At 63.2% G+C, this 24841-nt stretch overlaps 1 protein-coding gene, 1 long non-coding RNA gene and 2 other non-coding genes across 8 annotated transcripts; 1 reads left to right on the top strand and 3 right to left on the bottom strand.

The window, feature by feature from the left end:
* Positions 1 to 67: 67 nt before the first annotated feature.
* Positions 68 to 8663, top strand: DIPK1B (divergent protein kinase domain 1B). Of its 2 annotated transcripts, none has more exons than XM_024126079.2 (5): positions 68 to 232; positions 3798 to 3932; positions 6417 to 6524; positions 6629 to 6805; positions 7248 to 8663. In XM_024126079.2, exons 1-5 carry the CDS (start codon positions 170 to 172, stop codon positions 8055 to 8057), a joined length of 1293 nt encoding a protein of 430 aa, XP_023981847.1. In that variant the 5' UTR covers positions 68 to 169; the 3' UTR covers positions 8058 to 8663. The 2 variants fall into 2 exon arrangements, with proteins under 2 accessions (XP_023981847.1, XP_028353457.1); XM_028497656.2 differs by having other exon boundaries at positions 109 to 232; positions 6650 to 6805.
* Positions 8664 to 8706: 43 nt separating this feature from the next.
* On the bottom strand, positions 8707 to 13833 carry LOC102973264 (uncharacterized). Of its 4 annotated transcripts, none has more exons than XR_008619038.1 (5): positions 13543 to 13833; positions 13039 to 13080; positions 11294 to 12679; positions 10462 to 10552; positions 8720 to 9513 (listed from the first exon to the last, which is right to left on the bottom strand). It is a non-coding gene; the product is annotated as an uncharacterized lncRNA (long non-coding RNA). The 4 variants fall into 4 exon arrangements; XR_449206.3 differs by having other exon boundaries at positions 8766 to 9513; positions 12592 to 12679; XR_008619039.1 differs by having other exon boundaries at positions 8707 to 9608; positions 10462 to 12679.
* LOC112065590 (small nucleolar RNA SNORA43) lies at positions 11414 to 11547 on the bottom strand. Its single transcript, XR_002892122.1, has one exon. It is a non-coding gene; the product is annotated as a small nucleolar RNA SNORA43 (small nucleolar RNA).
* Positions 12760 to 12890, bottom strand: LOC112065593 (small nucleolar RNA SNORA17). Its single transcript, XR_002892124.1, has one exon. It is a non-coding gene; the product is annotated as a small nucleolar RNA SNORA17 (small nucleolar RNA).
* Positions 13834 to 24841: the final 11008 nt, after the last annotated feature.

Genomic DNA, 24841 nt, shown 5'->3' with positions numbered 1-24841 from the left:
CCACTCCCCGCGCCTGCCCTCCGCGCGCGCCCGCCCGGCCGTCAGAGGCGAGCGCTCCGGCGCGGACGCGGGGCGGGGAGGAGGCGCGGCGGCCGTTGCGGGCCGGCCCGCGGGGCTGAGGCCGAGCCGAGCCGAGCCGAGCCGGGCCGGTGCACGGCCCGCGCCCACCATGCGGCGGCTGCGGCGCCTGGCGCACCTGGTGATCTTCTGCCCCTTCTCCAAGGGCCTGCAGGTAGGCGCGCCCCCGCCCCGGCCCCAGCCGGCTCCCGCCCCCGCCCGCCCGCCGTGGGGCCCGGGCCTCGGCGGGGGCGCGCGGCGTCCAGCCTGGGGCCCGGGGCGGGTTCGGGACTCAAGGCCGATGAGCGCTGCGGTGCGTGGCCCCCGGGGAGGCTGGGGGCAGGGAGGGGACTGGGGACTGGGGTGAGGGTTGTCCATGCGGTGAGCGGAGCGCCCGGGCCCCGCGGATGCTGCAGGGTGGCACCCGTGCCTGTGGCGCTGAAGGAGGCCCTACCCCGCCGCGGGCTGGACCTGCTCCCGCAGGCCCAGAAGCCACACCAAGTCCGCTCCGCTTCCCTCTACTTAAAAGACCAGGTTTGTTTTTCTGTGATGGAAAACTTGGGACACATAGAAGCACCCTAAGGACATCCCCTCCCCCCGGGCCATCCCCCAGCCAGCGCGAGATGAGGAGTGTGCCTGACCCCACAGTGACCTTGGACGAGTCACTGTCCCTCTCAGGACCCTGCCATCTGCAGGGGAGGCCCAGGCGGCCTCGGGTGCCAGCTGGCAGGAACCCTGTCACCTCTGCTTTGGGTGATCTGAGCCAGGCCCACATCAGAGTCTCAAATCATCCAGGCCACACCTACGACCTCCGTGCATTCCAGGGCCCCAGCCCCTGGGCGGAAGGAGGCTGCCCTGATCAGAGCCCGGCCACGGTGTTCCCCTCTGGGGACAAGGGTGGGAGCCAGGTAACCCGGTGCTTGTCTGTGCCAGAAGCCCTCCCTGCGCGCCTGGGGCCTGGGGTTCGTGGCGGTCCCCACCCAGCGCTGGGCAAGGTGGGAGCTGAGGGTCTGTGTCCACCCCCACGCTGGGAGGCAGGGGGTGCAGCAGCCCCCGCCCTGCGGGAAAGGCCTTGACTCAGCTGCTGCAGGGGAGGCCAGAGTCGCGGGTCCCGGACCTTGCGTGTCAGGCCTCTGAGCTCAGCCCAGGAATGGCAGATGGGCATGGACAGCAGAGGGGTTCTGGTGGGTTCCCAGTGGTTTGAGCCCAGGAGCCCCGTTAATGTCAGGACACACCCTGAGCCTCAGTTTCCTTGCCTGTGAAACACACTCCTGGGTTGGTAGTGAGGGTTGGAGGTCGTGGCGCATGTGGGTCACTGGCCCCAAGGCTGCCGATCACTGTGCTGTTACTGTCCCCCGAGTGACCCCCCCCAAGCGGCTCCACGAGGAGCCGGGCAGGCCACGGTGGGCGAGCAGCTGCACAGGACCCACCGAGGAGCAGGACACCCCCTGTCCTAGGGGCTCACTCGCCCATGGGTGACAGGACCCACAGGAGCCAGGGCAGGGACTACTTCTGGAGGAGGTGCCCGCCTAAGATAAGGACCTGGGGGTCGGTCACAGCTAGCCAGGAGCGGACGGTGTCCTGGGAGCGGGGCCGCCACGCGAAGGCCCGAGCTGGGGGGCGTCTGGCGGGACAGTGGGCAGTGTCCAGGGTGCGCCCTGCAGTCAGTCTGGGAAGCCTGGGTCCGGCCCAGGGCAGCCCCCGGGTCCAGTGCAGGCTACAGCCTGCCCTCGTCCTGGCCATCCCCCCAGGACTCCCAGCGCTGGCCCCCCAGAGGCCCTGCCCACCTCCGCCTCGGGGCGTGGTTCACCAGCGGCTGGAAGTCCTCTGACCTCATCCTGCCAGACAACATCCCTAGCTCCCCAGCCCCCCACCCACTGTTCCTCTGCTTTCCTGTTTTTCCCTTTGAGCAAAACTGGCGGAAACAGATGCAGTGGCAGGGACTAGTGGGCCTGAGACCCAAGCCTCTCACTCTGCCCCAGGGCCACCCCAGGCCTCTGAGGCTCCGAGCCTGAACCTGGAGCTCTCAGAGGCCCTCCTGCGGCAGCACCTCCCCAGCTGGCCAGCCGCGTGAGTGGGTGCTAGGGAAGCAGGAGGTGAGGACCCCGCTTCTCCTGGAAGAACCGTAAAAATGAGCACAGATGCCTGGGCTGGGCCTGCAGGCCCCTGCCCTGTCCTCAGTGGGGACCCGTTGGCCCCATTTCTCGGCCCCAGCCCCCAGGTGACTAGGACCCAGGACTAACCAGGACTGGAGCCGCTCCCTGGCCCGCGGGTGGCAGGGTGCGTGACCAGTGCTGGCCGTGGTTCTCCTCTGGGGCAGGCTGGCCTGAAGCCCTAGGCCCTCCTGCGCTCCTGGTCCCTGGGCCCGGGCCCTGTTCTCTGGGGCTCAGCTGCCTGGTCAAGGTGTCTGAGCTCTTGCACGGGCCAGCGTGTGGTAACCCCGTGCCATCAGCTGGCCGCCCCTGGACAGCAGCCAGTGAGGCCTGTGATTTACCAGGGTGGGGGTGGGGAAGGAAGTCAATGCCGCCGCAGTCCTGGCTGGGGGGCTGGATGGGAGACAGTGCCCCCAGCTCCTGCAGGGCTCTGGGACTCTCCCACCCTGTGATTCTACCCGTCAGCTGGGGAAACCTGGCAGAGGGGCTGAGCCCTCCATAGAAGCAGTGCCCGGCCCACCCCAGGCTTCTGGGACAGAGCCTCTGGCAGCAGGGCCAGGGGCTGCATGTCTTAGTTATCTGTTCTTTATCGTGGTAAATTATACATCACATAAATTTAGCATCTTAACCATTTTTAAGTGCACGGTTCGGGGGCATTAAGCACATTCACACTGTTGTGCGGCCGTCACCATCCGTCTCTAGAACCCGTCTCATCATCTTCCCAAACTCAAACTCCGTCCCCTTTAAACACTCACTCCCCCTCCTCCCCAGCCCCTGGACCCCCCAACCCTTCCTGGCTCTGTGGATCTAACTCCTCGAGGCCCTCGCATGGGTGGAATCACAGGATCTGTCTCGTGTCTGGCTCATTTCACTGGACATGAGGTCCTCCTGTCCTAGGGGCTCACTCGCCCATGGGTGACAGGACCCACAGGGGCCAGGGCAGGGACTGCTGTAGCCTGGGTCGGGATTCTCTGCCTTTTCGTGGCTGTATAATATTCCGTCGTGTGCATGGACCACATTTGGTTTATCTACTCATCTGTCAATGGACAAGCGGGCTGTATCCACCCTTTGGCTTCTTTGATCGTGGGTGGGTGAGGCCGTGTCTCTTAAAGGCTCACAGGGTGACCAGGCCGTGTCTCTTAAAGGCTCACAGGGTGACCGTGCCTCCAACCCCACGCCCCCTGCTGGCCCGGGTCCAGCCCGAAATCTCCACCACCCAGGGGGACAGTGCGCGGCGGTGTGGATGCTTCTCCCGCCTGACCTTGTGCAGAGGTTACCTGTCACTATGAAATGCGGGCAGGACAGGAGGGAAAATTGTTCAAAATCTCTTTATTCAGCAAAATAAAGAGCACCTACCCCATATCTCCCTCATTTTGGAATTTATTTTTACCTGCCCGTGAGATTTAAAGGTCTGGGAGACACCAGGCCCCGGCCCCACCCACAGTGGGTAGGCGGAGGGGGAGGGAGACGTTGGGCTGGGCGGGTGCTGGCCCCCGGAGGTGGGGGCACCCCTCGGGAAGGCTGGGGTCCGGGATGTGGGGTCAGCACCCCAAATGTGGCGCTTCCTCACGGCCCCCTCCCCCGCAGGGCCGGCTCCCGGGCCTCAGGGTCAAGTACGTCTTCCTGGTCTGGCTGGGCGTCTTCGCGGGCAGCTGGCTGGCCTACGTGCACTACTCGTCCTACGCTGAGCTCTGCCGCGGGCACATCTGCCAGGTGGTCATCGTAAGTGTCACCTCGGGCCAGGCCTGTGGGCTCCTGGGCCAGTGCTCCTGCCGTGGCAGCTTAGAGACGTGGCTCAGAGGCGCCGGCTCAGCGGGTTTTAAGACACATCTGACCGTGCCGACTGCAGAGCTGCCCCTGGCGGGCCGTGGGGGAGGCCAAGGGGAGGCTGCGCAGATGTGGGCGGCTGGGGACGGACAGAGGGACTGAGCCAGCTGTACAGGTGTCCAGGAGGGAGACATTTTAGCCCAGACGGGGACAGGCAGGCACTGGTGGCCTTGAGGGCCCCTCCTGGGGCCAGGAGTCCAGCAAAGGAGGCTGCTGGGCACGGTCTTTGCGGCCTCAGCCGGGGGACCGCGCTAAGTCGCCACCGTGGCCTCTACAGCAAGGCCGTGCACGTGCACGTGAGGGCGCGTGAGCCTGCGTGGCGCGTGCTTGTCCGCGCCAGCGCTTGTGTGCCCACGGCGTGCACGCGGGGTGGCTCCCTGCTCCTGCTGACGCCCTGTGACTGGCTGGAGGGCGAGGTGACGCCAGCCGAAGGGGCCCTGGCAAACCTCAGACTCTGATCCCCCCGGCCGCCCTGCCTGGCCTCCCCAGGCAGGTGGGAGCCCTCGGCGAGCCGACCAGGGTTCTGAGGCCTCCGTGCCACTTGGGGACGGACCTGGGAGGACCTGCCCTGCCCCAGCAGAGCTCCTGGGGTCTCGAAGGGGGAGCCGTGGGAGACGCCCGGCCTTGAACCCGTCTCCATTTGCCTCGCACCAGCCAGGGGCCTGGAGTTTCTCCTCCTCCTCCTCAGGATGAGGGCACTCCTCCTGGGGGGCCGTGTGGCGCCCCGGAAGGGCTCAGCAGGCCTGTTCTGGGCAAGGTCCCGGGGGGCCACACTTGGGAAAGTCCAGAGGTGGCGGTGGGAGGGCCCACGCGTCGGGACTTGTAAGGGGCCCATTGATGGTCGGCTCAGGCCTCCTGGGGGCGGGGCTGCCACCAGGCACCGAGGGCGCAGTCCCAGCTCAGAGGAGAAGGCCTTGGGCCTCCTGGCCACTCTCAGGCAAGCTCATTTATTCCAGAAAGGCTCACTGGGGGCCTCCAGGGTCCTGGCCCGAGCTGGGTGCTGGACACATGGCTCTGCCTTCACAGTCCGGGGGGCTGGGGAGACCCAGGGGCAGGCGTGTGTGGGGATGGAGCCCGGCCTCTGGGTGCGGGCGGGAAAAGGCCCTGCTCTGGGGACCCCGTCGGGCCAGGGAGCAGGGCGGGAGGTCTGGGATGAGCCCGGGCCGCCTGGTGCTGGCAGTGGGTGGAGGGGCCTTTGCGGGCAGCAAGACCCGGGAGGAGGCATGAGATGGGGTCTGGCCAGTGGCATGCAGTGAGCAGACGCTCAGAGCTGGCGGGTGTTTTCTGAGTATCTCCTGCGTGCCCGCAGCAGCGCCCCAACATGCAGAGGACTGAGGGGCCCTGGGGGAGCAGAGGAGGAACCTGCCCCTCCCAGCCAGAGGAACTGCAGCTTCCGTTTTCCCAGAGTGCCCTGGCTGCTGGGCCCAGCTCTCCTGAGGCCTGTCCCTGGGGCCGTGGGGACACCATCTCCTTTCCAGAGGAGACCTGCCCGCCTCACGGGGGGTATCAGCCGTCTCCAAAATATTCCACAGCTTGTCCAAGGCCCCGTGTGTGTGTGGGGAGGGCAGGACCAGGGGCCGCGGACCCGGTGCCCATGGACCTCTGGGTGCTCGGCCGGGTCCCCACCACCGCCCAGTCTGCACACAGTAAACAGGCTGGGAGGGGAGATGTCTGATGGGTCGCAGGAGCCCTGAGGCTGATGGACACACTGCCCACCTCAGCTTCCGTGGAAGCCCCTCCCCACACTGGTGGGCGGTGTAGCTGACAGGTCCCTTCCCCCGCCCTGGCCCAGCCCTGCCGCCCAGGCTCCCTGGCAGACCACCCCACGAGGGCCCTGTGGCCCTGGGGCTTTTCGGGGGTCACAACAGACCCCTGTGGTGGAGGGCCTCCCTCCAAGGTGGCAGAATGACAGTGTGTGGTCTCTTGGTTTTCCTCTGGATGAACGGCTGTCGTGGCCTCCTCCCTGGTTCCCACAGGTGAGTCCGGGGCCTCCGGCGCCTCCCTTCCCTCTCCTCCCTCCAGGCCCTCTCCACCAGGGGCCTGGGCACCGTGGCAACAGTGATGCACATCCAGGAATTCACCCCACACTCGCTCCAGACGCCACGACTCCCCCCACCCCAGCCCCCGCAGGGACGAGCCTGACTCCGGCCCCTCCGGCCCCCTCCGGCCTCACCTTCGGGCTCAGGCCAGCCCAGACCCCCAGGACTCAGGAGGTTGCAAGGCCTCGTCTTGCTGCCTCGGCGGCGGCAGCTACTCCAGAGCCTGACCTAATTACTGCAGAAAGCCTCTCCCTGTGCCTCTGGCTAAAGAAGGGGCCGGCGGGCGGGCAGGACGAGCCCCCGCCTCCCCAGGCCACTTCCTGCGTCTTCCTCTCCTCAGTGTGACCAGTACCGCAAGGGCATCATCTCAGGCTCCATCTGCCAGGACCTGTGCAACCTGCACCAGGTGGAGTGGAGGACCTGCCTCTCCTCTGTCCCGGGCCAGCAGGTAAGCCCAGCAGGGTCGGGCCGGGGTCAGCCCCAGGGCTCGGACGCCCTCGGTGCGGCCAGAGGGGGAACATCTGCACGGAGGGTCCCTGTGGTCCTGTGCAGGTGTACAGCGGGCTCTGGCAGGGCAAGGAGGTGACCATCAAGTGTGGCATCGAGGAGAGCCTGGACTTGAAGGCTGGTGCGGACACGGCCCCCCGGCGGGAGCTGGTGCTCTTTGACAAGCCCACCCGGGGCACCTCGATTAAGGAGTTCCAGGAGATGACCCTCAGCTTTCTCAAGGTCAGTTGGCCCTCCTGGGGCCGGTCAAGTTCATGCCCAGGGACGTGTGACAGGGCAGGAGGCAGGCTGGGTGGAGGCCACGCGGGGCAGCCAGGTGCCTGGCCAGCCCCCCAGCTCCAAGCAGACCCTCCCTCAGGGAGCACCCACAGGCTTGAGGCCCCGCCCCAGGGGCATCTTTGGGGAGAGCAGGAGGAGGGGGGGGCCGATGAGAGGTGAGTGGGCCCCATCCAGTGCTCCCACCTCTGTGCCGAGAGCACTGGGGGAGCGACGACGCAGGTGGGCTTCCGGGAGTGGCGAGGGGGCCTCGCAGGTCCCTGGTCGTCCCCTCCATCCTGTCAGCTGGAGGCGGGGCTCCCCCACCTGGCGGATGTGCGGGTCCCGAGCGCAGCCTGCTGGCCGGCTGGCCGACGCCCTGGCCTCCTCTCCTGCTCCCAAACCTCAGGCAAACCTGGGAGACCTGCCCTCCCTGCCTGCGCTGGTCGGACAGGTCCTGCTCGTGGCCGACTTCAACAAGGACCACAGGGTGTCCCTGGCCGAGGCCAGGTCAGTGTGGGCCCTGCTGCAGCGCAACGACTTCCTGCTGCTGCTGTCCCTGCAGAAGGGGCGCGCCTCGCGGCTGCTGGGCTGCTGCGGGGACCTGTACATCACCGAGGGGGCCCCGCACAGCTCCTGGCCCGGGGCCGCGCTCCCGCCCCTGCTGCGCCCGCTGCTGCCACCCGCCCTGCACGGGGCCCTGCAGCAGTGGCTGGGGCCCGCGTGGCCCTGGCGCGCCAAGATCGCCATCGGCCTGCTGGAGTTCGTGGAGGAGCTCTTCCACGGCGCCTACGGCACCTTCTACATGTGCGAGACCACGCTGGCCAACGTGGGCTACACAGCCAAGTACGACTTCAGGATGGCTGACCTGCAGCAGGTGGCGCCCGAGGCCGCCGTGCGCCGCTTCCTGCGGGGCCGCCGCTGCGAGCGCAGCTCGGACTGCACCTACGGGCGCGACTGCAGGGCGCCCTGCGACACGCTCCTGCGGCAGTGCAAGGGCGACCTGGTGCAGCCCAACCTGGCCAAGGTGTGCGAGCTGCTGCGGGACTACCTGCTGCCCGGCGCCCCTGCGGGCCTGCGCGCTGAGCTGGGCAGGCAGCTGCGCGCGTGCACCACGCTGAGCGGCCCGGCCGGCCGGGTGGAGGCGCGCCACTCGCTGGTGCTCAGCCACCTCAAGAGCCTGCTCTGGAAGGAGATCTCCGACACCAAGTACGCCTGACGGCCGGCCGGGCCCTCCCGCTCGGCCCCAGGCGCCACTCCTGCCCTTGGCCCTCTCCCCCTCCCCGCCACCAAAGGACGGGGCTGCTCCAGCCTCCAGACCCCACGGCTCCCCAGAGCTCAGGCAGCCGTGGGGCGCCTGCCCCTACACCCGCCACCCCCAGGGTCTTGTAGGCTCCCAGACAGGACTGTCCAGCTGGAACAGGACAAGCTGGAAGGACCTAGAGCCTGAGCATCAAGGGATGGCCAAGGGACCTGCCTAGGCCAAGGTTTTGTTTCTTTGGAGAACCTATGTGTAAATAAATAGATTTTCCGGGAGCACCCGAGTCCCCTCAGCCCACTCCAGAGCCCAGCCTGGACGGTCCGCGGGAGGGCTAGGGCAGGGTGCGGGGACAGCCACATCCTGGCAGTTGGTTGGTCGGGACCATGACTGGAGCCAAGGGCAAGGGTGCTGGAAGCTGAGCCCCCAGCCCGGATCCGGTGTGGTTCACGTGGGGATGTACGGGTGGGCTGGCAGAAGTTTCTTCTCCAGGTTTTCTCTCCTAAGAGCTTCTACACCGTCTTCTCCCTGTACCACTTGCTGCCCGGAACAGCGCGGCCCAGCCTAGGAAGGCTTCTCCACTGATGCCAACGAGCCACTAGGTGTAACGTCCACCGTCCGGGAAAAAGCCAAGGGTCCCCTCCTCCCCCTGAACAGGAAGCTGTGAGCCCAGGAGCCTGACCCTCTCACACCCTCAACTCCTGCTGGGGCGTCAGCGGATCAGACAGAGAAACGCAAGTCAAGATGGCTTATTCAAGGCCCATTTATTCTCTAGTTCTGCCCACGCGGAGGCACCTCCTCGAAAGGGGTTGACTCCTCCGTTCCCTTCCACACCCTGGGCTGAAAACACGTCCTCCGAGCTTTCAGGTATGAGATCCACATTCTGAAAGCGCTGATTCTGAAATCTCATCTAGATTTCTCCCCTTGGATGGGGGGGAGATGACCCAAACACAGCGAAGAGCAGCTCAGGACTGGGGGCTCCGCTCGACCAGGAGACCTTGCAGCTCCCCTGACCAGCCAGCTGGAGCCAGGACGAGGGCCCTGAGACAGGGGCTCCTGCTGGGCTGCCGCCCCCGCCCCTCTTCACTAGGCCGGCTGTCACCTTTAGTTTCCCTGGAGTCCGGGGCTTCCAGACGGTCTCTGCTCACACTTCTGTATCACGCCCGCTGCCTCAGCACTGCTGATCCACGCCAAGGGGGGAAGCACACAGAACTGCTTTTCAGCACACCAACGTTCCCCACCCAAGTTATTCTATAAGCCGGCAGGTTCTTTCTCATCAGAGGACATTCCGAAGGCCATGACTTGCCCCGGCTCCCCACTGCCCTTGCCGGCAGGCTGGATGTGCGTGGCCACCGGGCTGAGTCGGGCACTCTCTCCCGGAGAACTGAGGACGGTGCCCTGGGCTCGCCAGCAGGATCTGCAGACAGAAAACCGAGATGACCCACTAGCCGCGCCTCCCCGTGCTGGATGGACTGGACCACGGTCAAGCCTCCTTAGCAGAGCAACTGGCTTCTGGAATGCAAGGACACAGCTGCTTAAGCCTCTTCAGTCTCGCCTGCCAGACACGCCAAGCCCTGCTCCCCTCCTCCTTCTGAACATTCCACCCAGTTTCTAGGGGAATTCAGCCAGGGAGTTTCTACCGAGTAGGATGGGACGGGAAACCCAGCTGCTGCCGGGGTCCAAGGTGGACCTACCGCATGTACCGCCACCCGGCCCCCTCTCTGCTCATCAAGTCTGCTTGCTTCCGGCAATTACACCCTCACCCCAACCCCACTCCAGTTGACAAGCCACAGCGCACGACACGAGGAAGTGGGCAAAAACTCTGGTAGCTGCTTAGCAGCAGCCAAGAATAGCCAAAAGTTCAAGATTCTCACAAAAACAAAGAACAAAAAAATAAATAAAGAGCACACCCCCCACACCTGGATGAAGGACCAAGCAGACACATGCTGTCCAGGCAGCTACCGCCCACCCTCTGGTCCCTCCCAAGGGCGGCAGGGCTGGCTCTGAGGCAGGGTCACACTCGGCGAGAGGAAGCCAGCTGTCACAGCGTGAGGAGCCTCGGGCTCTGCTAGCAGCCAGAGCGTGCCATCTCGGAAGCGCTTCTTTCTGGCCCAATCAAGTCTTCAGATGCTGCAGCCAGAGCCACCCAGCCAGGCCGCCCTGAGCCACAGACCTGGCAATTTGCTGCCAACACACCGTCTGACGGGGGAGGTGGCTGAGGTCAGGCCACTGTCCTGCCCACCGTGGCTTTCACCACCAGCTGCTTGGACATCCTCACCTCTCCTCAAAGCACACCCACAATTAACACCATGTGCTTGTATTAAAGGGTCCAAAAGTTCTGTCAGACCCCCAGCTCCCAACTTACCTGTCCTGAAGCCAGGCCTAGAGTGACAAGAGCCACACTTGCAGGTCTATTCCACTGACCAGCCGCACAGGACCGAGCTGGGCCCACGGACCTGAGAAATGGAATCCAATCCGTGAATCCCTCCCGAATTATTTTCTATAGCAGGGTTTGTCAACCTTGGCCCTATCAGCATTCGGGACCTGTAGCCTTACTGTGGGGCCGTCCTGGGCACCACAGGACATGCAGCCACAGCCCTGGCCCCCACCAACTAGACGCCAGCAGCAGCCCATCCCTTTCCTGCCCTGCAAGTTGCCACGTACCCTGGGAGGGGGACAAACCGCCCCCTGTCGAGAGCCACTAACTTACAGCTTTTGTTCAGCCCTCCAGCTTAACGTTTCAGGAAACAGCAAAATGCACTCTCCTTCCGCAAGGAGACCAAGACACCCCTGGTTTGGATGATCATTTTTCATAGGGTTACGGTCAGCCCGTCGAGGGGCTCCACAAAGGGGCCAGGCTTCCGCCTCACCAACAGGACAAAAGCCAGGAGAGAACCTCTGGCCTTCCTTCCAGAGTGACTCGTCTCAAGGTCCTCAGAGTACGAGCGCTCGTGGACCAGTGGCTCTGGGCCCCCCTCGTCCCCACCTAGGGTCCTACTCTGAGCAGGGCCCGGAAGCCCCACAGGGCCTGGATACCGGCTCAGCGGCCCTCAGCCAGGGACGCAGGTCAAACCTGCCCAAGGATTCCTAAAAGCTCCTCGCCAGACAGACCAACAGAACGATCATTTCCAGTAAGGAGTCCCTCCCGGCCAATCGCATCGTGCCCAGAGCTTGCCACATGCCTGTACACATCTCACCTAATTCTCACGACGAGCTTGATTTTATAAAGAAAAAGAACACCCAAGCCTTCAAGGGCCTGCGCACAGCTCACGCTGCGAAGTGCGCGGCAAACAAGATGCCCCTCACGCAGCTTTTGGTGATGTCCGGCTACAAACCATTCTTAGTGCCCACGGTTCTGAGCGCTGAGCGTAGAAATAGCCGCTTCCTCTCCGCCCCAGCGTCACAGGTGCAGCAGGGCAGCCGCACCCGTGGTGCCGGCAAGTCCGGCATCTGCAGGGCAGTGTCCCCCCGCGCCCGCCCAGCAGGCCTCCAGGAGGAGCCCAGAGCAGCACCGCCTCTCACCTCGGTCTGGACTGTGTCGGCTGGTCATTCTTGCCTAGGTTCACAGGCCAACAGCCACTGTCCTTCCCGTACCGAACAACACGAGCGGTTGGCCCAGAATCAGAGTGCAAGAAAAGCTGGCTGCCGTTATTACTGTTGCCAGTATTTAAAACTAACGAAGGCTGGACTTCCCTGGTGGTGCACTGGTTAAGAATCCGCCTGCCAACGCAGGGGACACGGGTTTGAGCCCTGGTCCGGGAAGATCCCACATGCCGCGGAGCGACTAAGCCCGTGCGCCACAACTACTGAAGCCCGTGCTCCAGGGAAGGGGAGCCCCCGCTCGCCGCACCTAGAGAAAGCCCATGTGCAGCAACGAAGACCCAACGCAGCCAAAAATAAATAAAGTAAATTTATACATAAAAAAGCACTAGTGAAGGCTGCTACTGACATATGAACCCTTCACCTCTCCACTGTCACCTTTCCGACCCGCAGTGGGCAGCCCGAGGCAAAAATGAAAAAGGGCTCTGCCTATACGGGCACCTGGCGGTAGGCTGGTGTTTGACAAACCCGGGGGATCACAGTGCAGCCGGGAGGGCCCTCGTTAGACATCTCTGTACCCTCTCCCAGGGAGCTACCAGTGAGGTCCCAGATTGATCAGCGGATCAAAGAAGTACACTGAACAAGGCAACACAAGAAACACTTCTCTAGAATTTAGAAAAACCTCACGTAAGGTAGCACAGCTGGCCTTCGAAATTGTCTCTGTAACATTTAAACCTGGCAATTTTATTTCTAGGCTTTCTGCCTGCACAACCCATCATAAAATTTCTTTTAACAGACAGTAACTACCCGTGAATCCACCTAAAATAAGTCAAATTATTTCAGATAGTTAGGTGGTATTACTGAGCTCACGCCAGAAAGGAAAATTTTAGTGCCACCCTTTTTTAATCCAATGTGACAAATCTTCAGCAAGTCAGCCTTACTGAAACCCACTTACCTTTCCTGCTCATCACTGCACCAGCGGGTCACTCCTACCTGCTGCCGTCACCCACCTGGCAACCTCGTGTTCCAGGGCCAGCCGAGAACTAGGAGGGAATTAACGTGCTTTTACACGATAGGCTTCAGGCTGCCAGTAAACACACACCCCCCAGTCAGCACACAGTCAAGTGTCAGACTATCAATCATCCAGATGTCCACGGGCCAGAACGCTGGACATGGTCAAGCCTCTCTTCTCTCCGCCACCTAATGACACAAATGTGGCACGGCTGCCACATCTGCAACGCCTCTAGGGGCAGTGCCTACAGGAGATTAAATAACTCAAGTTTTTATTCCCTGACCACATGGATGCCCTGGCCCCGTGCTTAGGATGTAACGAAGAAGGCATTCAACTAGCACAAAAATTATTCTTCAGCGCAAACCTGTCCCAGCACACGTGTCAACTCACCTGAGACCTCAGCACGCCCCTAGTTCCCAGCAGGCAAACTCCCTAGAGAAAAAAAGAAACCCACGCTTTATAACAACCTTACAAGCCCACCAAAAGGCCCTTCACCCAGGCTTTGTTTCGCTGCATTTGATCTCCAGGCCTACACGTGTCTTCACACCAAACCCAGGTACCCTCCGTGTTTTACTCCCTGTTTAATTTGGGGGTGTGTGGAAATTGGAGGTTACAATACAGAGGTGCAGACCGCAGGTGATCAAGTGACCAGGCTATGAATGCAGCCACCCCTTCCACAAGGAGGCCACCGCATTCACACCCACTGTACTACACACACACACTATAATTCGGAAATCACCTCACTCTTAAGAGCCCGGTAGCCAGTGACAACCAGTCCGTTTAAAGACAAAACAGATGACTAAGAGTATAAAGTGACTCCCTCAAGGTCGCAAGCAGGGAAAGCAGTGGCGCTGAAGGCGGGGGGCAATTTCTGAATGAAATGTCCCGACTCACCCATTAAACTACTGCTGCGTGGCCGTGTTCTCGAAGCTTCAGAGCCGGGAAAATGCGGAGAGCATAGCAATTCGCGGCGCCCCCAGCCTCAGACCCACGATGCTACGCGGAGGGGCCGGAACCTCGCCGCACCCACCCCCCGCCAACACAAGGGACCTCTGCGCCCGCCTGTCCCGCGGACCCCGGCGCACATCCGACCACCGCGACCCACGATGGAGACGCGGGGGGCGGGGCTCGGCCGGCGGCGGGCGCTGGGGCGGGCGGGGACCCGGGCTCCGGCCCAGAGGCCGCGCGGACCCAACAGGCACCCCTCCATCCCGCAGCCCGGAAAGGACGCGCGATCGCGCGCTGCGCCTTTTATAACGCGGACGGCGGCCCGCGAGGCCCAACCCGCGCGCGCCCCGAGTTCGCCGCCGCCGCAGCGCCCTCTAGCGGACCCTCCAGGCTGCACCGCGCACGGGGCGCCTTCGGACCTCGGCCGAGCTCTCCGGCCGGGCCTCCTGGGCTCACCTGTCGCGTCCACGGGCCCTTCCCGAGCCAGCCCCTCCCAGCTGTCAGGAAGTCCCGCCTTCCCGCCCGCGCGTACGGCCCGGACCCGCGGCCGGCGGGACAGCACGAGTCAGCTTCTGCGAAGCGCTTAGAACAGGGCCAGGCACAGAGGCACTTGATAACGTCTCCCGTAGTTACCGCCCCGACCTCACGAGCGTCCCTGAAGCTGGGGCCACCTCTTTGTTCCCTGCAGAAGGGCCTCCCCCTTTCTGAGGAGCCTTGGCCCCCCTGGAGCCCCTGCCCCTCAGGCTGGGTCTGAGGCCCTGCTAAAGCCTTCACCTTTCCTACAGCGTAGGGAACTCTGCCTTCTCTCTCTCAGGAGGGGTCTGCTGGGTCCCACCTCTGACACGGGGTAGGGGCTGCCAGGGGGCGCCGGGGAGCGACACTTTGCCCCCCGTTGACAGGGAGACCTCTGAGGTGGGGTCAGGAAGGACCCGCCATGAATTCATTAGTCCTGTGAGAGTTCTCACACGCTAACAAGTTATTGCTGACTTGGGCTACACCCCAGTGTAAGGGGTTGCTAACGAGGCAACAATCCTACAGGATTCTCTGGTTAGCAGCACCTGTCCTCGGCGCAGAGTACGGAATCCCAGACCTGCCCCCCTGGGCAGCCCCTCTGGGCCCTTAGCCAAGAGCACTCCCAGCAGCACCCTGTCCCTGGGCAGGTGGGGTGCCCTCCCCTTGAAGCACAGTGCAGACAGAAGGAGAAATGGGGTGTGGTTTTGCAGGCACAGGCTGAGCTGGTTTGGGTAAGGAAGGACCCGTCCCCTCCCACCCACCCACCCAGCAGCCTGGAGGAAGCTAAGTCCCAGCCGGAGGGACCAGCTGGCGAAGCCAGAGACCCAGTTCTCCAAGAACAAGAAGTTTCCAGAGCTGGAGAGGGATTTCCCCTAACCCTCTCACAGCATCCCTCGGCCACCGCCGGATCGAGTGCTCCACCACCCTGGCCCTGGCGCGGGCCGTCACGCTCCGGTCCCCGAGGCCGGTGGTGATGACGCAGTTGGTCACACTGTTGAACTGGGTGACGGTGGCACGGACGGTGCAAGCCAGGTGCTCCTTGCACTTCTTGCCCCTCTGGGGCCAGATGGAGCCCAGGCAGTGGTAGGGCACCACCTTCTTGAACGGCTCCTAGGGGCAAGGGGAAGGTCACCTGGCTCTGCCGCACCCCAGCTCAATGCCCACAGTTCCCCCCCAGGCCCAGGCAGGGTCACTGGTCGGAGCTGGAGCTCTGGAAGCTGGGGACGTAGGGGGCGACCATCTTTGCTCCCGGCCCAGCCTCAGCCTCTGGGGACTGCTTCCTGTGTGTCCAGCACAAACCTTGTCTCATACGCTCACGCCCCTCCCCCCCACAGCCCAGCCTCCGCCGCCCTCCCCGGGATCTCAGCCCCAGAGTGTGGACCCCTGCTTTCCCAAACAAGGCTCAGAGTGGTCAAGGAGATCTCAGATGTTGGAAACTGTGACCAACGTTAAAATCATGTTTGCATTAGACCGAGACTCTCCACTTCCACGGATCTGTTCTAAACAAATAAAGTTGTATGGATGCGGATGTCCCCTTCAGCACAGCGATGGGGGAGAAAAATAGGAAATGGACCCAACATCCACAGTAGGGGCTCTTTGGAAATTCTGATTCGGGGCCCCAGAAAATGCAAAAGAGGAAGAGGATGGACTGACCAGTGTCCACCAGGGGAAACCGGGTTCTGGAAGAGCACATGCCCCAGAATCCTCCCTGCCTGATACCCGCAAAAGCGCAGGCACACACAGAGGGGGAGGGCGGGAAGTGGGGCACCACCTGCTACAGTGGGAGGACTTTGATCTTTAGTTAGTTCTTAAATCCTTTAGAATTCATTATTTTACATTTATTGTCCTTGAAGTAAAAACCTTTAAAAAATAAAAATGAAACAATGTACTTCACTCCCTAGATGACTGCTAGATAACATACAACCCTCCAGGTCCTCCTGTCCTGTCTCGCCTCGGCCTGTGGGTGGGCCACCCCAGGATGGCTCCCAGCCGCCCCGCCTCTGCCACACAGGCCTGTGGCATCCCTCCCCTGAGGGTGGATGGGCTTTGGGACTGGCTTCAAACGAACAGAACTGGGCAAGAGGGTGGGCGGTTGTTTCCAAGACTGGTTTATGAAAAGTCTGTGACTTTCTGCCTGGTTCCCTCCCTCCTGTGTTCATTCTCTCTCCCTGTCTCTGTCTCTCTGTCTCTGGTCCAGTGTTCTAGAGAAGCAAGATCAGGTATTAACGAGCTGCCCTAAGAGGCTCCAGTGCAAAGAACTGACACTGGGTCCCGGCCCACAGACAGGAAAGACCCGAGCCCCCGTCCAAACTGAATCCCGCCAATAACCCGAGAATGATCTCAGAGACAGACCCCGCCCTGACTGAGCCTCAGCTGAGACCACAGCCCAGCCTCCTGGGGGACCTCGGGGCAGAGGCTCCCAGCTGAGCTGAGCCAGCGTCCTGGTCACAGACACTGAGAGGGTCAGTGTTTGTCCTTGTACGCGCTACGTTAGGGGATGCTGTCGCGTGGCACAGACACCGGGACGTCCTTCCAGCCCCGGGTGTGGCCCTGCCTCCCCCAGCCCCCCTCCTCCGCTCCTGCCAGCTCTCTCCAGCCACACTGGCTCCCGTCTCGCCTGCTCTCCGGCCAGATTCTCTTCTGCCTCCGAGTGTCTGCACCTTTGAGCTCCCCGCGGCTCACTGCTCACAGAGTGTGCAGGGCTGGCTGCTCTTGCCTTTCTGGTCCTGGCATCAGTGTCACCGTGGAGGCCTTTTAGACCCCCAGGGGCTCCCGGCCCTCCCTCCAGGGCCCTGACTCATTCCCCAGAGCACTTGCTCTTCTCTCTCACGTGGATTTGCTTTCCTTCTCTCGTCCACCTGCCCCTCCAGGCTGTGAGCTCCTGCAGGGCGGGGACCACCTGTCATGTCAGCACCGCCCCCGGGCCTAAACACAGCCCCTGCTCAGGGTGAGTGCAGGGCGGACAGTAGCTGAATGATCTAGAGAGGGTCTCAGAGCCCCCTCCCGCCTCTGAGCAGCTCCCACTGTGTGTGGGCCTGGAGGCTAACAATAAAAGGTGCCTGTTGGATCCGCGGCGGGGGGACGCCCAGAATGACCCCGGGTGCCCCTTCCCTGCTCGCCCGCCCCCTGGTGGTCAGCCCTGGAACCGCAGCCCCAGGCAGGAGACCAGAAAACTAACCACAGAACTTGCTGGGGGTCCTCAAGGCAGTGGTTCCACCAGGGCCGAGGGGGCAAAGGAGCAGGACCTGCCGGCTCCTGGGGGATGAGAGGGACCTCAGAGCCTCTCTTGCTCCCCTCCTTCCCTCCACTGTCCTGGTGTCCAGTTCACTCTGGAGGCCTCCTCACCCCAACCAGGGCAGTGACCCCACCCACTTCCAAATGAGGACCCCCGCAAACGCCCACAAGGAGGGTCTTGTCCCTGGTCCCCGATGAGTGGTCCAGTCTCTGCCACCTTCTGCACCCCCAGGTCCCCAGTCCCCCGACTGCCCCCTGCTCAGAAGGGCCTCGGGGGTAGAAAGCATTTTCCAAGGACTCAGAGCACAGTGGGTCAGGGCTGGAGACCCAAGGCCAGCAGACTCTTCTGCAAGCTTATGGGACCTTAGGGATCACCCCGTCTGTGCACCCACTTTGCAGAGAAGTAAGCTGAGGCCTCCTCTCCTGTAGCCCCTCCCAAATAGGGAAGGGGGTCTCATCGTACTTCGCGGTGCCCAGAGTAGTGGACACAGGGCCCCAGACCCTGTCTTCTCTAGGCAGCTCCAGGGGTGGCCCAGGCCAGGCAGCCCCCTGGGCACCCTGGGGGCCCCCTGCCCTGGCATCTCTCCCCCCCAATGCCATAGGCCCGGGCATGTTGCTAGGATACTGGATACCCCTGCCCCGTGGCAGAGCTGCCCCAACCCCCTTCTCATCCTCTCATCGTACTTCGCGGTGCCCAGAGTAGTGGACACAGGGCCCCAGACCCTGTCTTCTCTAGGCAGCTCCAGGGGTGGCCCAGGCCAGGCAGCCCCCTGGGCACCCTGGGGGCCCCCTGCCCTGGCATCTCTCCCCCCCAATGCCATAGGCCCGGGCATGTTGCTAGGATACTGGATACCCCTGCCCCGTGGCAGAGCTGCCCCCAACCCCCTTCTCATCCTCTCACCTCCCCCATATGTACTCCCCTCTGACCCCCGGCAGGGCAGTCAGTGTGCGTGCGTGTGTGCGTGCGTGCGCGTGCGCGTGTGTGTGCGCGTGCGTGCGTGCTCTTGTGGGGAGGCCCAGAGGGATGGGCTCCGCGTGGGAAGGGTGGGCAGGGGTCCTCCAGGATCGGAGGGACTCTCATCTCAGAGTAAACCCCATGGGAGATTGAGGCTGGCCGGGGATCAAATCTAGGACATGGCTGTCAAAATGCAGACAGGCAACAAAACTCAATCCCGGCGCCGCAGTGAGACACGTCCTCAGGGTACAGACCAAATCAAGACTGGGGTGCGATGTTTTTGTTGGACCTCTGGAAAAATTAAGTTGCCAGGGAGGTCCTCGAGGTGCACACAAGGGCCTCTAGGATGCTCGAGGCTGAGAGCCCCCGAATTCTAATCATCAAACCTGGAGAAAGAGGCACGTTTCCTAAGGGACCCTGGGTGTGGCCCTGGGCACCTGGAGTACGTTGGAGTCAAATGTACAGAACACCCTCCAAGTGTCGGAAGCCCCGCATGGCTGAGATGGGGGTGCGGCTGACGCGGGGCGACTTCTCCAGGCAGGAGACGGGCCGAGCGCCTTGCACACATGGCGTGTGTCCCGACACCTCCTTCAGACGTGGCCGGAGCAAGTGAACACGTGAAACGGAAGCATCTCAGAGGACAGAGCCAAGAGGACAACACACCGGAGCCGCAGAGCCAGGGCTTCAGGGACACCCACCCCCGGAGGGGGCCGCCCCTCCTCCTTCCTGGACGGGAGCTCCCAGGCCATCATCCGCTCTTGGTCCACTGGGGATGCTGACCCCTGGGCTGGGGCCACTTCTCGTTTAGCTAGAAGGTGTGTGATGTAGCGGAGCCCCTGCAGGACGCAGACCACAAGGGTCCACTTTCCAGCACCCCGGTTACAGGAGACTCGGGGGACCTGAGACGCGAGGTGGGACGAAGCCCCCTCACGTGAGCTGCTATGGCCAAGAGTGAGGAGCAGGCAGTGACTCAGAGGATGAGGCAGTGACGCTGTGCCCGTTCTGAGCCTTCAAAGGGCCCCTGTTCCTTCCCGGCCTGTGTGCCTTCGTCACGGCCACGAGACACGGGCGCTGTGGTTAGCCCACCGCTGAAGCACCAGGGGGCAGAGCCGGCCCAGATCAACCCACCTCCCGCCGACACAGAACTGCCAGAACATGCAGCTGAGCTCCACAGCTGAGCCCAGCCTACATCAGCCAATCCCAAGCTGAGCCCCAGGCAGGGAAGCTGAAAACATTTGTAGGGGGGAACCCCCTGGTGGTCCAGTGGTTAGGACTCGGCACTTTCACTGCCCAGGTGAATCCCGGGTTCAATCCCTGGTTGGGGAACTAGGAGCCCACAAGCCACGTGGCGTGGCCAAAAAAATAAAGTAAAATAAAAATAACACATTTGTGTGGTTGTTTGTTTAGCAGCAGGAGCTGACTGATTCAATCCTGTTGTTTTCTCCTGAGGTGATCTCGTCCATGTGCAACCTCCGTCACCAGATAAATATCAGTCACTCCAAAATATCTGTCTCCCACCTTGACCTCTGCTCTAGACTCCCACACCCTCAGGACACCTGCATCTGGGCATCCCTGAGCTGCTCCAAGCTCAGCCCCCGCCCTGCACCCACGCCCTCCCCTCCATCTCCACCACTCTGGGCTTTTTCAGACTGTTTCCTCTTCCAGGGAGGGCCTGCTCCCTCCCAGCCTCACCATAACTTTCTCAACCCACACCGTCGTTCATTTCTCAGCTCAAACGTCACTTCCTCCAAGAAGCTCTCCCTGACCCCTCCTCCCGACCTGGAATGAGCCAGGCCTGCCGTGGTGTGCACGTGGCACCTCCGGACATATTCCTGAGGGTCTGTGACCGTGTGCTTGGATGACTGAGTCAGCGTCCGCCTCTCCTAAAGACAGAACCATGGCTGCCCGTGTGCCCCCTGCTCTCTCCCCAGCAGCCAGCACCATGCCCGCGACATGCAGGTGGTGTGTATAAGCGCATGGCTTCCTGGGACAGTGTAGGGTGTCACGGGACGCAGAGGACGGTGGCAGAGACTCGCTGCAGAGAAAGCACGTGGCACATTACACGGGACCCGTGGTCTATTTGCAGCAGAAAAGGCCCAGCCGCACCTTTTTGCTGCGTAATCCAGAGGACACAGGCCGAAGGGGCCTGGCCTCGCATCCCCCGCCCGGTCAGCACGTGCCCCTCACCCCGTCCCTCGGTGATCGTAAAGGACCCTGCTGGGCTACAGCCACGGGCCCTGGGTTCCACACCGTCAGAGGACTGGGGACCCCAAACCCCTCTCAACAACCAGTGGGATGTGAAGGCCTGCAGTTGGGAACAACACTCCTGCGGTCTAGGTGGACCACAAGCTGAGCCTCAAAGGGAAGAGCAGGCGGGTGGCAGCTCACTCTCACGGCAGGATGGTGTGTGCACAGCAAGCTGCGCGAGAGGAAAGAGGCAGTGAGGGGGTGGGGGCCTGGCTCTCCCGGGGGCCTCGGGCACCGCAGAGGGCAAAGCCGTGCAGCCCCGGCCCCCAGCCACACGGCAGAGACCTGGGTGCCGTGGGCTCGCACACGTGGCCGTGCCTTCACGGTGGCTTCTTCAGATCTTTAACAAGTGCCCTTGTCACCGCTCCACCTCTCCGTCCCCCACGGGAGTCAGCGCCCCAGCAGGCCGGGCGGGAGCGGTGCTGCCCGAGCCCGAGCACTTGCGGTCGTACTTTACCATCTTCCACAGGAGGCGTGGGAGGTGATCGGGGTAGCTGAGGTCGTGAGCGTGGGGCCCTCAGGATGGAACTGGTGCCCTTACGAGAAGAGGACGAGACCAGAGCACCGCCCCAACCCCTGTGCGAGGACACAGCGAGGAGGCGGCCGTCTGCAAACCACCAGACCCCACAGGCTGGCACCCTGGACCGAGGGGCGGGTGCCCATCGTGGGGCCGCTGGTCTGGGTGTCCGTCACGACGCCCGCTCGGCCCGCGCTCTCTGCCCCGGACGCCAGGCCACTGGACTCACTGAGGGGTAGCAGGGTCTTGGCGGTCCGGCCCGCCCGGCCCCGGCGCAGGTAGACCACGCTGTCCTTGCAGTCGGCGGCCAGCACGTGGAAGCCCGCCACCCCCTTCACCGGACGGGAAGAGAAGCACAGAGTCGCCCGCTCGCGCCTGGACGGTGGGCCCCGACCCCCTGACCCCTTCCGCCTGCACGGCGGGGGTGTCTGGAAGGGCCGCAGAGTCCCCTCACCCAGGCCCCCGGGCACACGCCCGCCCTGTCGGCTCTGGGCCACGGTGGCCTGACCGCGTGTCCTGGGCGTTAATCCCCACCGGCCCATGTTCTCGGGGGAGGACAGCTGGGGCCAGTGAGGTCGGTAGCCCAACCCTGGGTCCCGGTGGCCGGGAAGCCCTGGACACCCCTCCCCCTGCTCTCCCTAGGGCCCAGCGGTTACGCACAGGTGTTCCTGAACACAGCCCTCTTCGTGTCTTTCCGCAGGATCAGCGAGTGTGCCTGGCACCCCTGTGACCGGGGGGTAGGTGGGCTGTGAGCTCGGGGCCAGGGAGCCCCTTCTGGACTCTGCTGCCCCGGGACTTTCCAGCGTGGACCCGGGCCGGTCCCGCAGCTCAGGGGAAATACTCCAAACACCCTCTGCCCGCTGAGCCCCCGGTGGACTGTGGGAGCCTCTCCCCAAAGCAGCCGTTTGAGTTTTAGGGGCAGAGAGTGATGGGTACTGGGGTTTCGGGGACAGTCCTTGTGGGATCTCCAGACTGACCCACGGGCCTGGTCCCCGCCCCCACCCCCCGGCTCCCTTTCCCCTGCCTGGGCTCAGGGGTCTGCAGAGGATGCGCTGGGACCCCTGCCCCGGTCCACTCACCGGTTAAAGGCGAGGACCACCTTCAGCTGGCCCGTTTTGTGAACCTTCGCTATAGACGCCCCCAGCTTCCTCTTTTCTCTGGCCGGCAACAACCCCCGGGTGTCAGAGGCGATGGCAAGGATGTACCAGCACCCTGAAAACTGCAGAGAGGGTGCTGGGGGCATGGGGTCTGGCTGCCACACGGGTTCGGGCCCCACCCCAGGTCCCAGAGAACCCACAGGACAGGTGACCCTCGCCTGAGGCCCAGTGCACGTCCAGCACCCACAGGCTGGCACGGCGCCTGCCTCGGGGCCCCCGCTGCCACCCCAGGCCGAGGATGCGGATGCCCGGCTGCTCTGGGGCCCGAGGCGGCACCAGGCAGGGCCCTGGGCCCCGGGGCGTCAGAGCTTGCTGCTCACGTGGGCCTCGTGGGGGCCCCTTCCCTCCCAGCCGGCCCCGCACCCCGTCCCACTGGCTCTCCCTGCAGCAAAGCCCCTCCCAGGCGCCCCCCGTCTGCTCAGCCTGGGCGCGTGGCCGCCCCCACAGGAACCTTCCACCCGGCCAGCGGCCTCATTATTCCAGGACGTGTCCTGCTCATGCTGCCTCCCCTGTGCCCGGCTGGCACCTCCGAGCCACCTCAGGCTGCGCCTGTCTGGGCGCCTCTGCTACGGCCCCTCCTCGGGGCTCCTGGCATGTGGCCCACGGCCGTCAGCTGAGTTTGGAAGCCCCAGCCTGTCCCCAAAAGAGGCCGTCGGCTGCCCCACGGGGCCAACAGAAGCCTGTGCCGGAGCCCCCTGAAAGCCCGTCCAGCGGATTCCGGTGGCTCTGCGAAGGTTTCCAGGGACCCCTCTGCCCGCTGCCCCCGCCCACCCTGGCCCCGGCGCCCGGCCAGCGGGCTGGGGGCACGAGACTCGCCTTGCCCCAGCTGAGGTTGTGGGACTCCCTGGGGAGCTGCTTCTGTGCCGGGGACCCCCCAGGCAGCTCCGGCGCCAGGACCAGCGCGGGCAGCAGCCAGCCTGGCCCCAGCCTGGCCCTCCCCGCGGCCGCCCGCCGGACGCCACGCTCAAATGTCCCAGCCCACCAGCCCTGCGTGGGTGTCCGGCCAGCCGGGAGCCGCGAGCCAGCCTGGTGGGCAATGGGGGGGAGGGAGCCTGGGGCCCTCCCTCCCCGCACAGAGGGCCAGCCCTGCCCTTGGCCCTCGGAGCGGCACAGCTGCTATCCCGGAATGCCGCAAAGGTGGAGACCACGATGTTCCCCAGGTCACCTCCTGGGCCTCCGGTCTCCACACGTCCCCTGGAGCCATTGCACCTGGCAGGGAGGCTCCTGGGCCTCCTGTCCTAGCCCCCCGGGGAGAGAGGCAAAGGTCGGAACGTGTCATTGAGTCACTTCACAGGGACGAAAGCGAAGGACGTGAAGACGGGGCTCGGATGGTGCCGGCGCTGACGCGGGGGCTGCCTTCTCGATGCCCTTAGAAGGTACTGACGCGTTTGCATATGTGCACACGCGTGTGTGTGAAGAGTGTGGCAGCCTGTGTGCACCTGACCTCACCTCAAGCCCCTGACGGCTTGTGCTCTGCCAGGACTTCAGGACACAGGAGCGCCGACAGGCTCGAGCCCTCTGGGGTCCCTGCCCGCCCCCCCGCCCCCCATCCAAGAGCTCCAGCCAGGAAAAGCCGGTCTTTCACACCCTGGGCATCCCAGCCCAGCGCCCTGCCCACACTCCATCCAGATCACAGGGTCTTCCTCCAAAGCGAGCGGACCAGCCTCCTGCCTGCCCGGGGCCTCCGTGAGCCCTGCGGGAAGAGCAGCTGCCATCAGCCCAGCTCCTGCCTCCGGGCCAGAGGGACGCTGGGGAGGGACGGGGCTGCAGTAGTCGTGGCTCGCGGGCTCTAGAGCTCAGGCTCAGTAGTTGTGGCGCACGGGCTTAGCTGCTCCGCGGCATGTGGGATCTTCCCGGACCAGGGCTCGAACCCGTGTCCCCTGCCTTGGCAGGCGGATTCTCAGCCACTGCGCCACCAGGGAAGGCCCTCCATTATTGTTTATCATAGGATATTGAATATAGTTCTCTGTGCTCTGCAGTAGGACCTTGTTGTTTAACCTCAACCTGTGACTTTAACTGGGGGCAACTCAAACGTTCAGACCACAACATAGGCTGTAAAAACAGCTACGGTTCCTCTGCTTAGCAAGGTGAGAACTATATTTGAAATTGTACTGTTTTTCTATAATACATTATAAACTATAAACATGAAACTATAAAAAGTGGTATAGGTAAAGCACATCTGTGTAACCCACGATTATGACCATTATTAAAACTGAATCTGTGCACAATTCTCCAAAAAAAAAAAAAAAAAATGCAACCACACAAATCATGAAAAAGAGAAACCTCACATTTTCCGAAAGTAAAAACCACCAAAGTCCACCAGAGGTCTCTATTGAGCCCCTGTCTCGAGACTTCATGGAGAACCAGGAAGGGCTCCAGAGGAAAGAGGAGGTGGACAAGGGCCCTAAGATTGAGCTAAAGTAGCCCCCGGGAGAGGAAGCCACTCTGACTGCAAAACTCCGATGCGCACGGAGCAACCGCCAGGACAGGACCATAGGGCAGCACCGGGCTCAGGAGGAAGCTTCAGAAAAGCTTCACTTCTGGGAGGGAGGAGTGTTAGAAAGGGCAAGGGTGCCTTTCCTCGCGGGGTAGCAGGAGTTGAAAACGCCTGTCAACATAAGA

The sequence above is a fragment of the Physeter macrocephalus genome, chromosome 13 (genome assembly GCF_002837175.3).
Source record: "Physeter macrocephalus isolate SW-GA chromosome 13, ASM283717v5, whole genome shotgun sequence".
NCBI classification, from domain to species: domain Eukaryota; kingdom Metazoa; phylum Chordata; class Mammalia; order Artiodactyla; family Physeteridae; genus Physeter; species Physeter macrocephalus.
This window is presented reverse-complemented; position numbering and strand designations above follow the sequence as displayed.

Excerpts from the sequence above, each read along its gene's own strand:
- DIPK1B (XM_024126079.2), top strand. The coding sequence starts at position 170 with ATGCGGCGGCTGCGGCGCCTGGCGCACCTGGTGATCTTCTGCCCCTTC. Across the intron at positions 3,933-6,416 it reads ACATCTGCCAGGTGGTCATC|TGTGACCAGTACCGCAAGGG; the intron begins GTAAGTGTCACC and ends TCCTCTCCTCAG. Across the intron at positions 6,525-6,628 it reads CCTCTGTCCCGGGCCAGCAG|GTGTACAGCGGGCTCTGGCA; the intron begins GTAAGCCCAGCA and ends GGTCCTGTGCAG.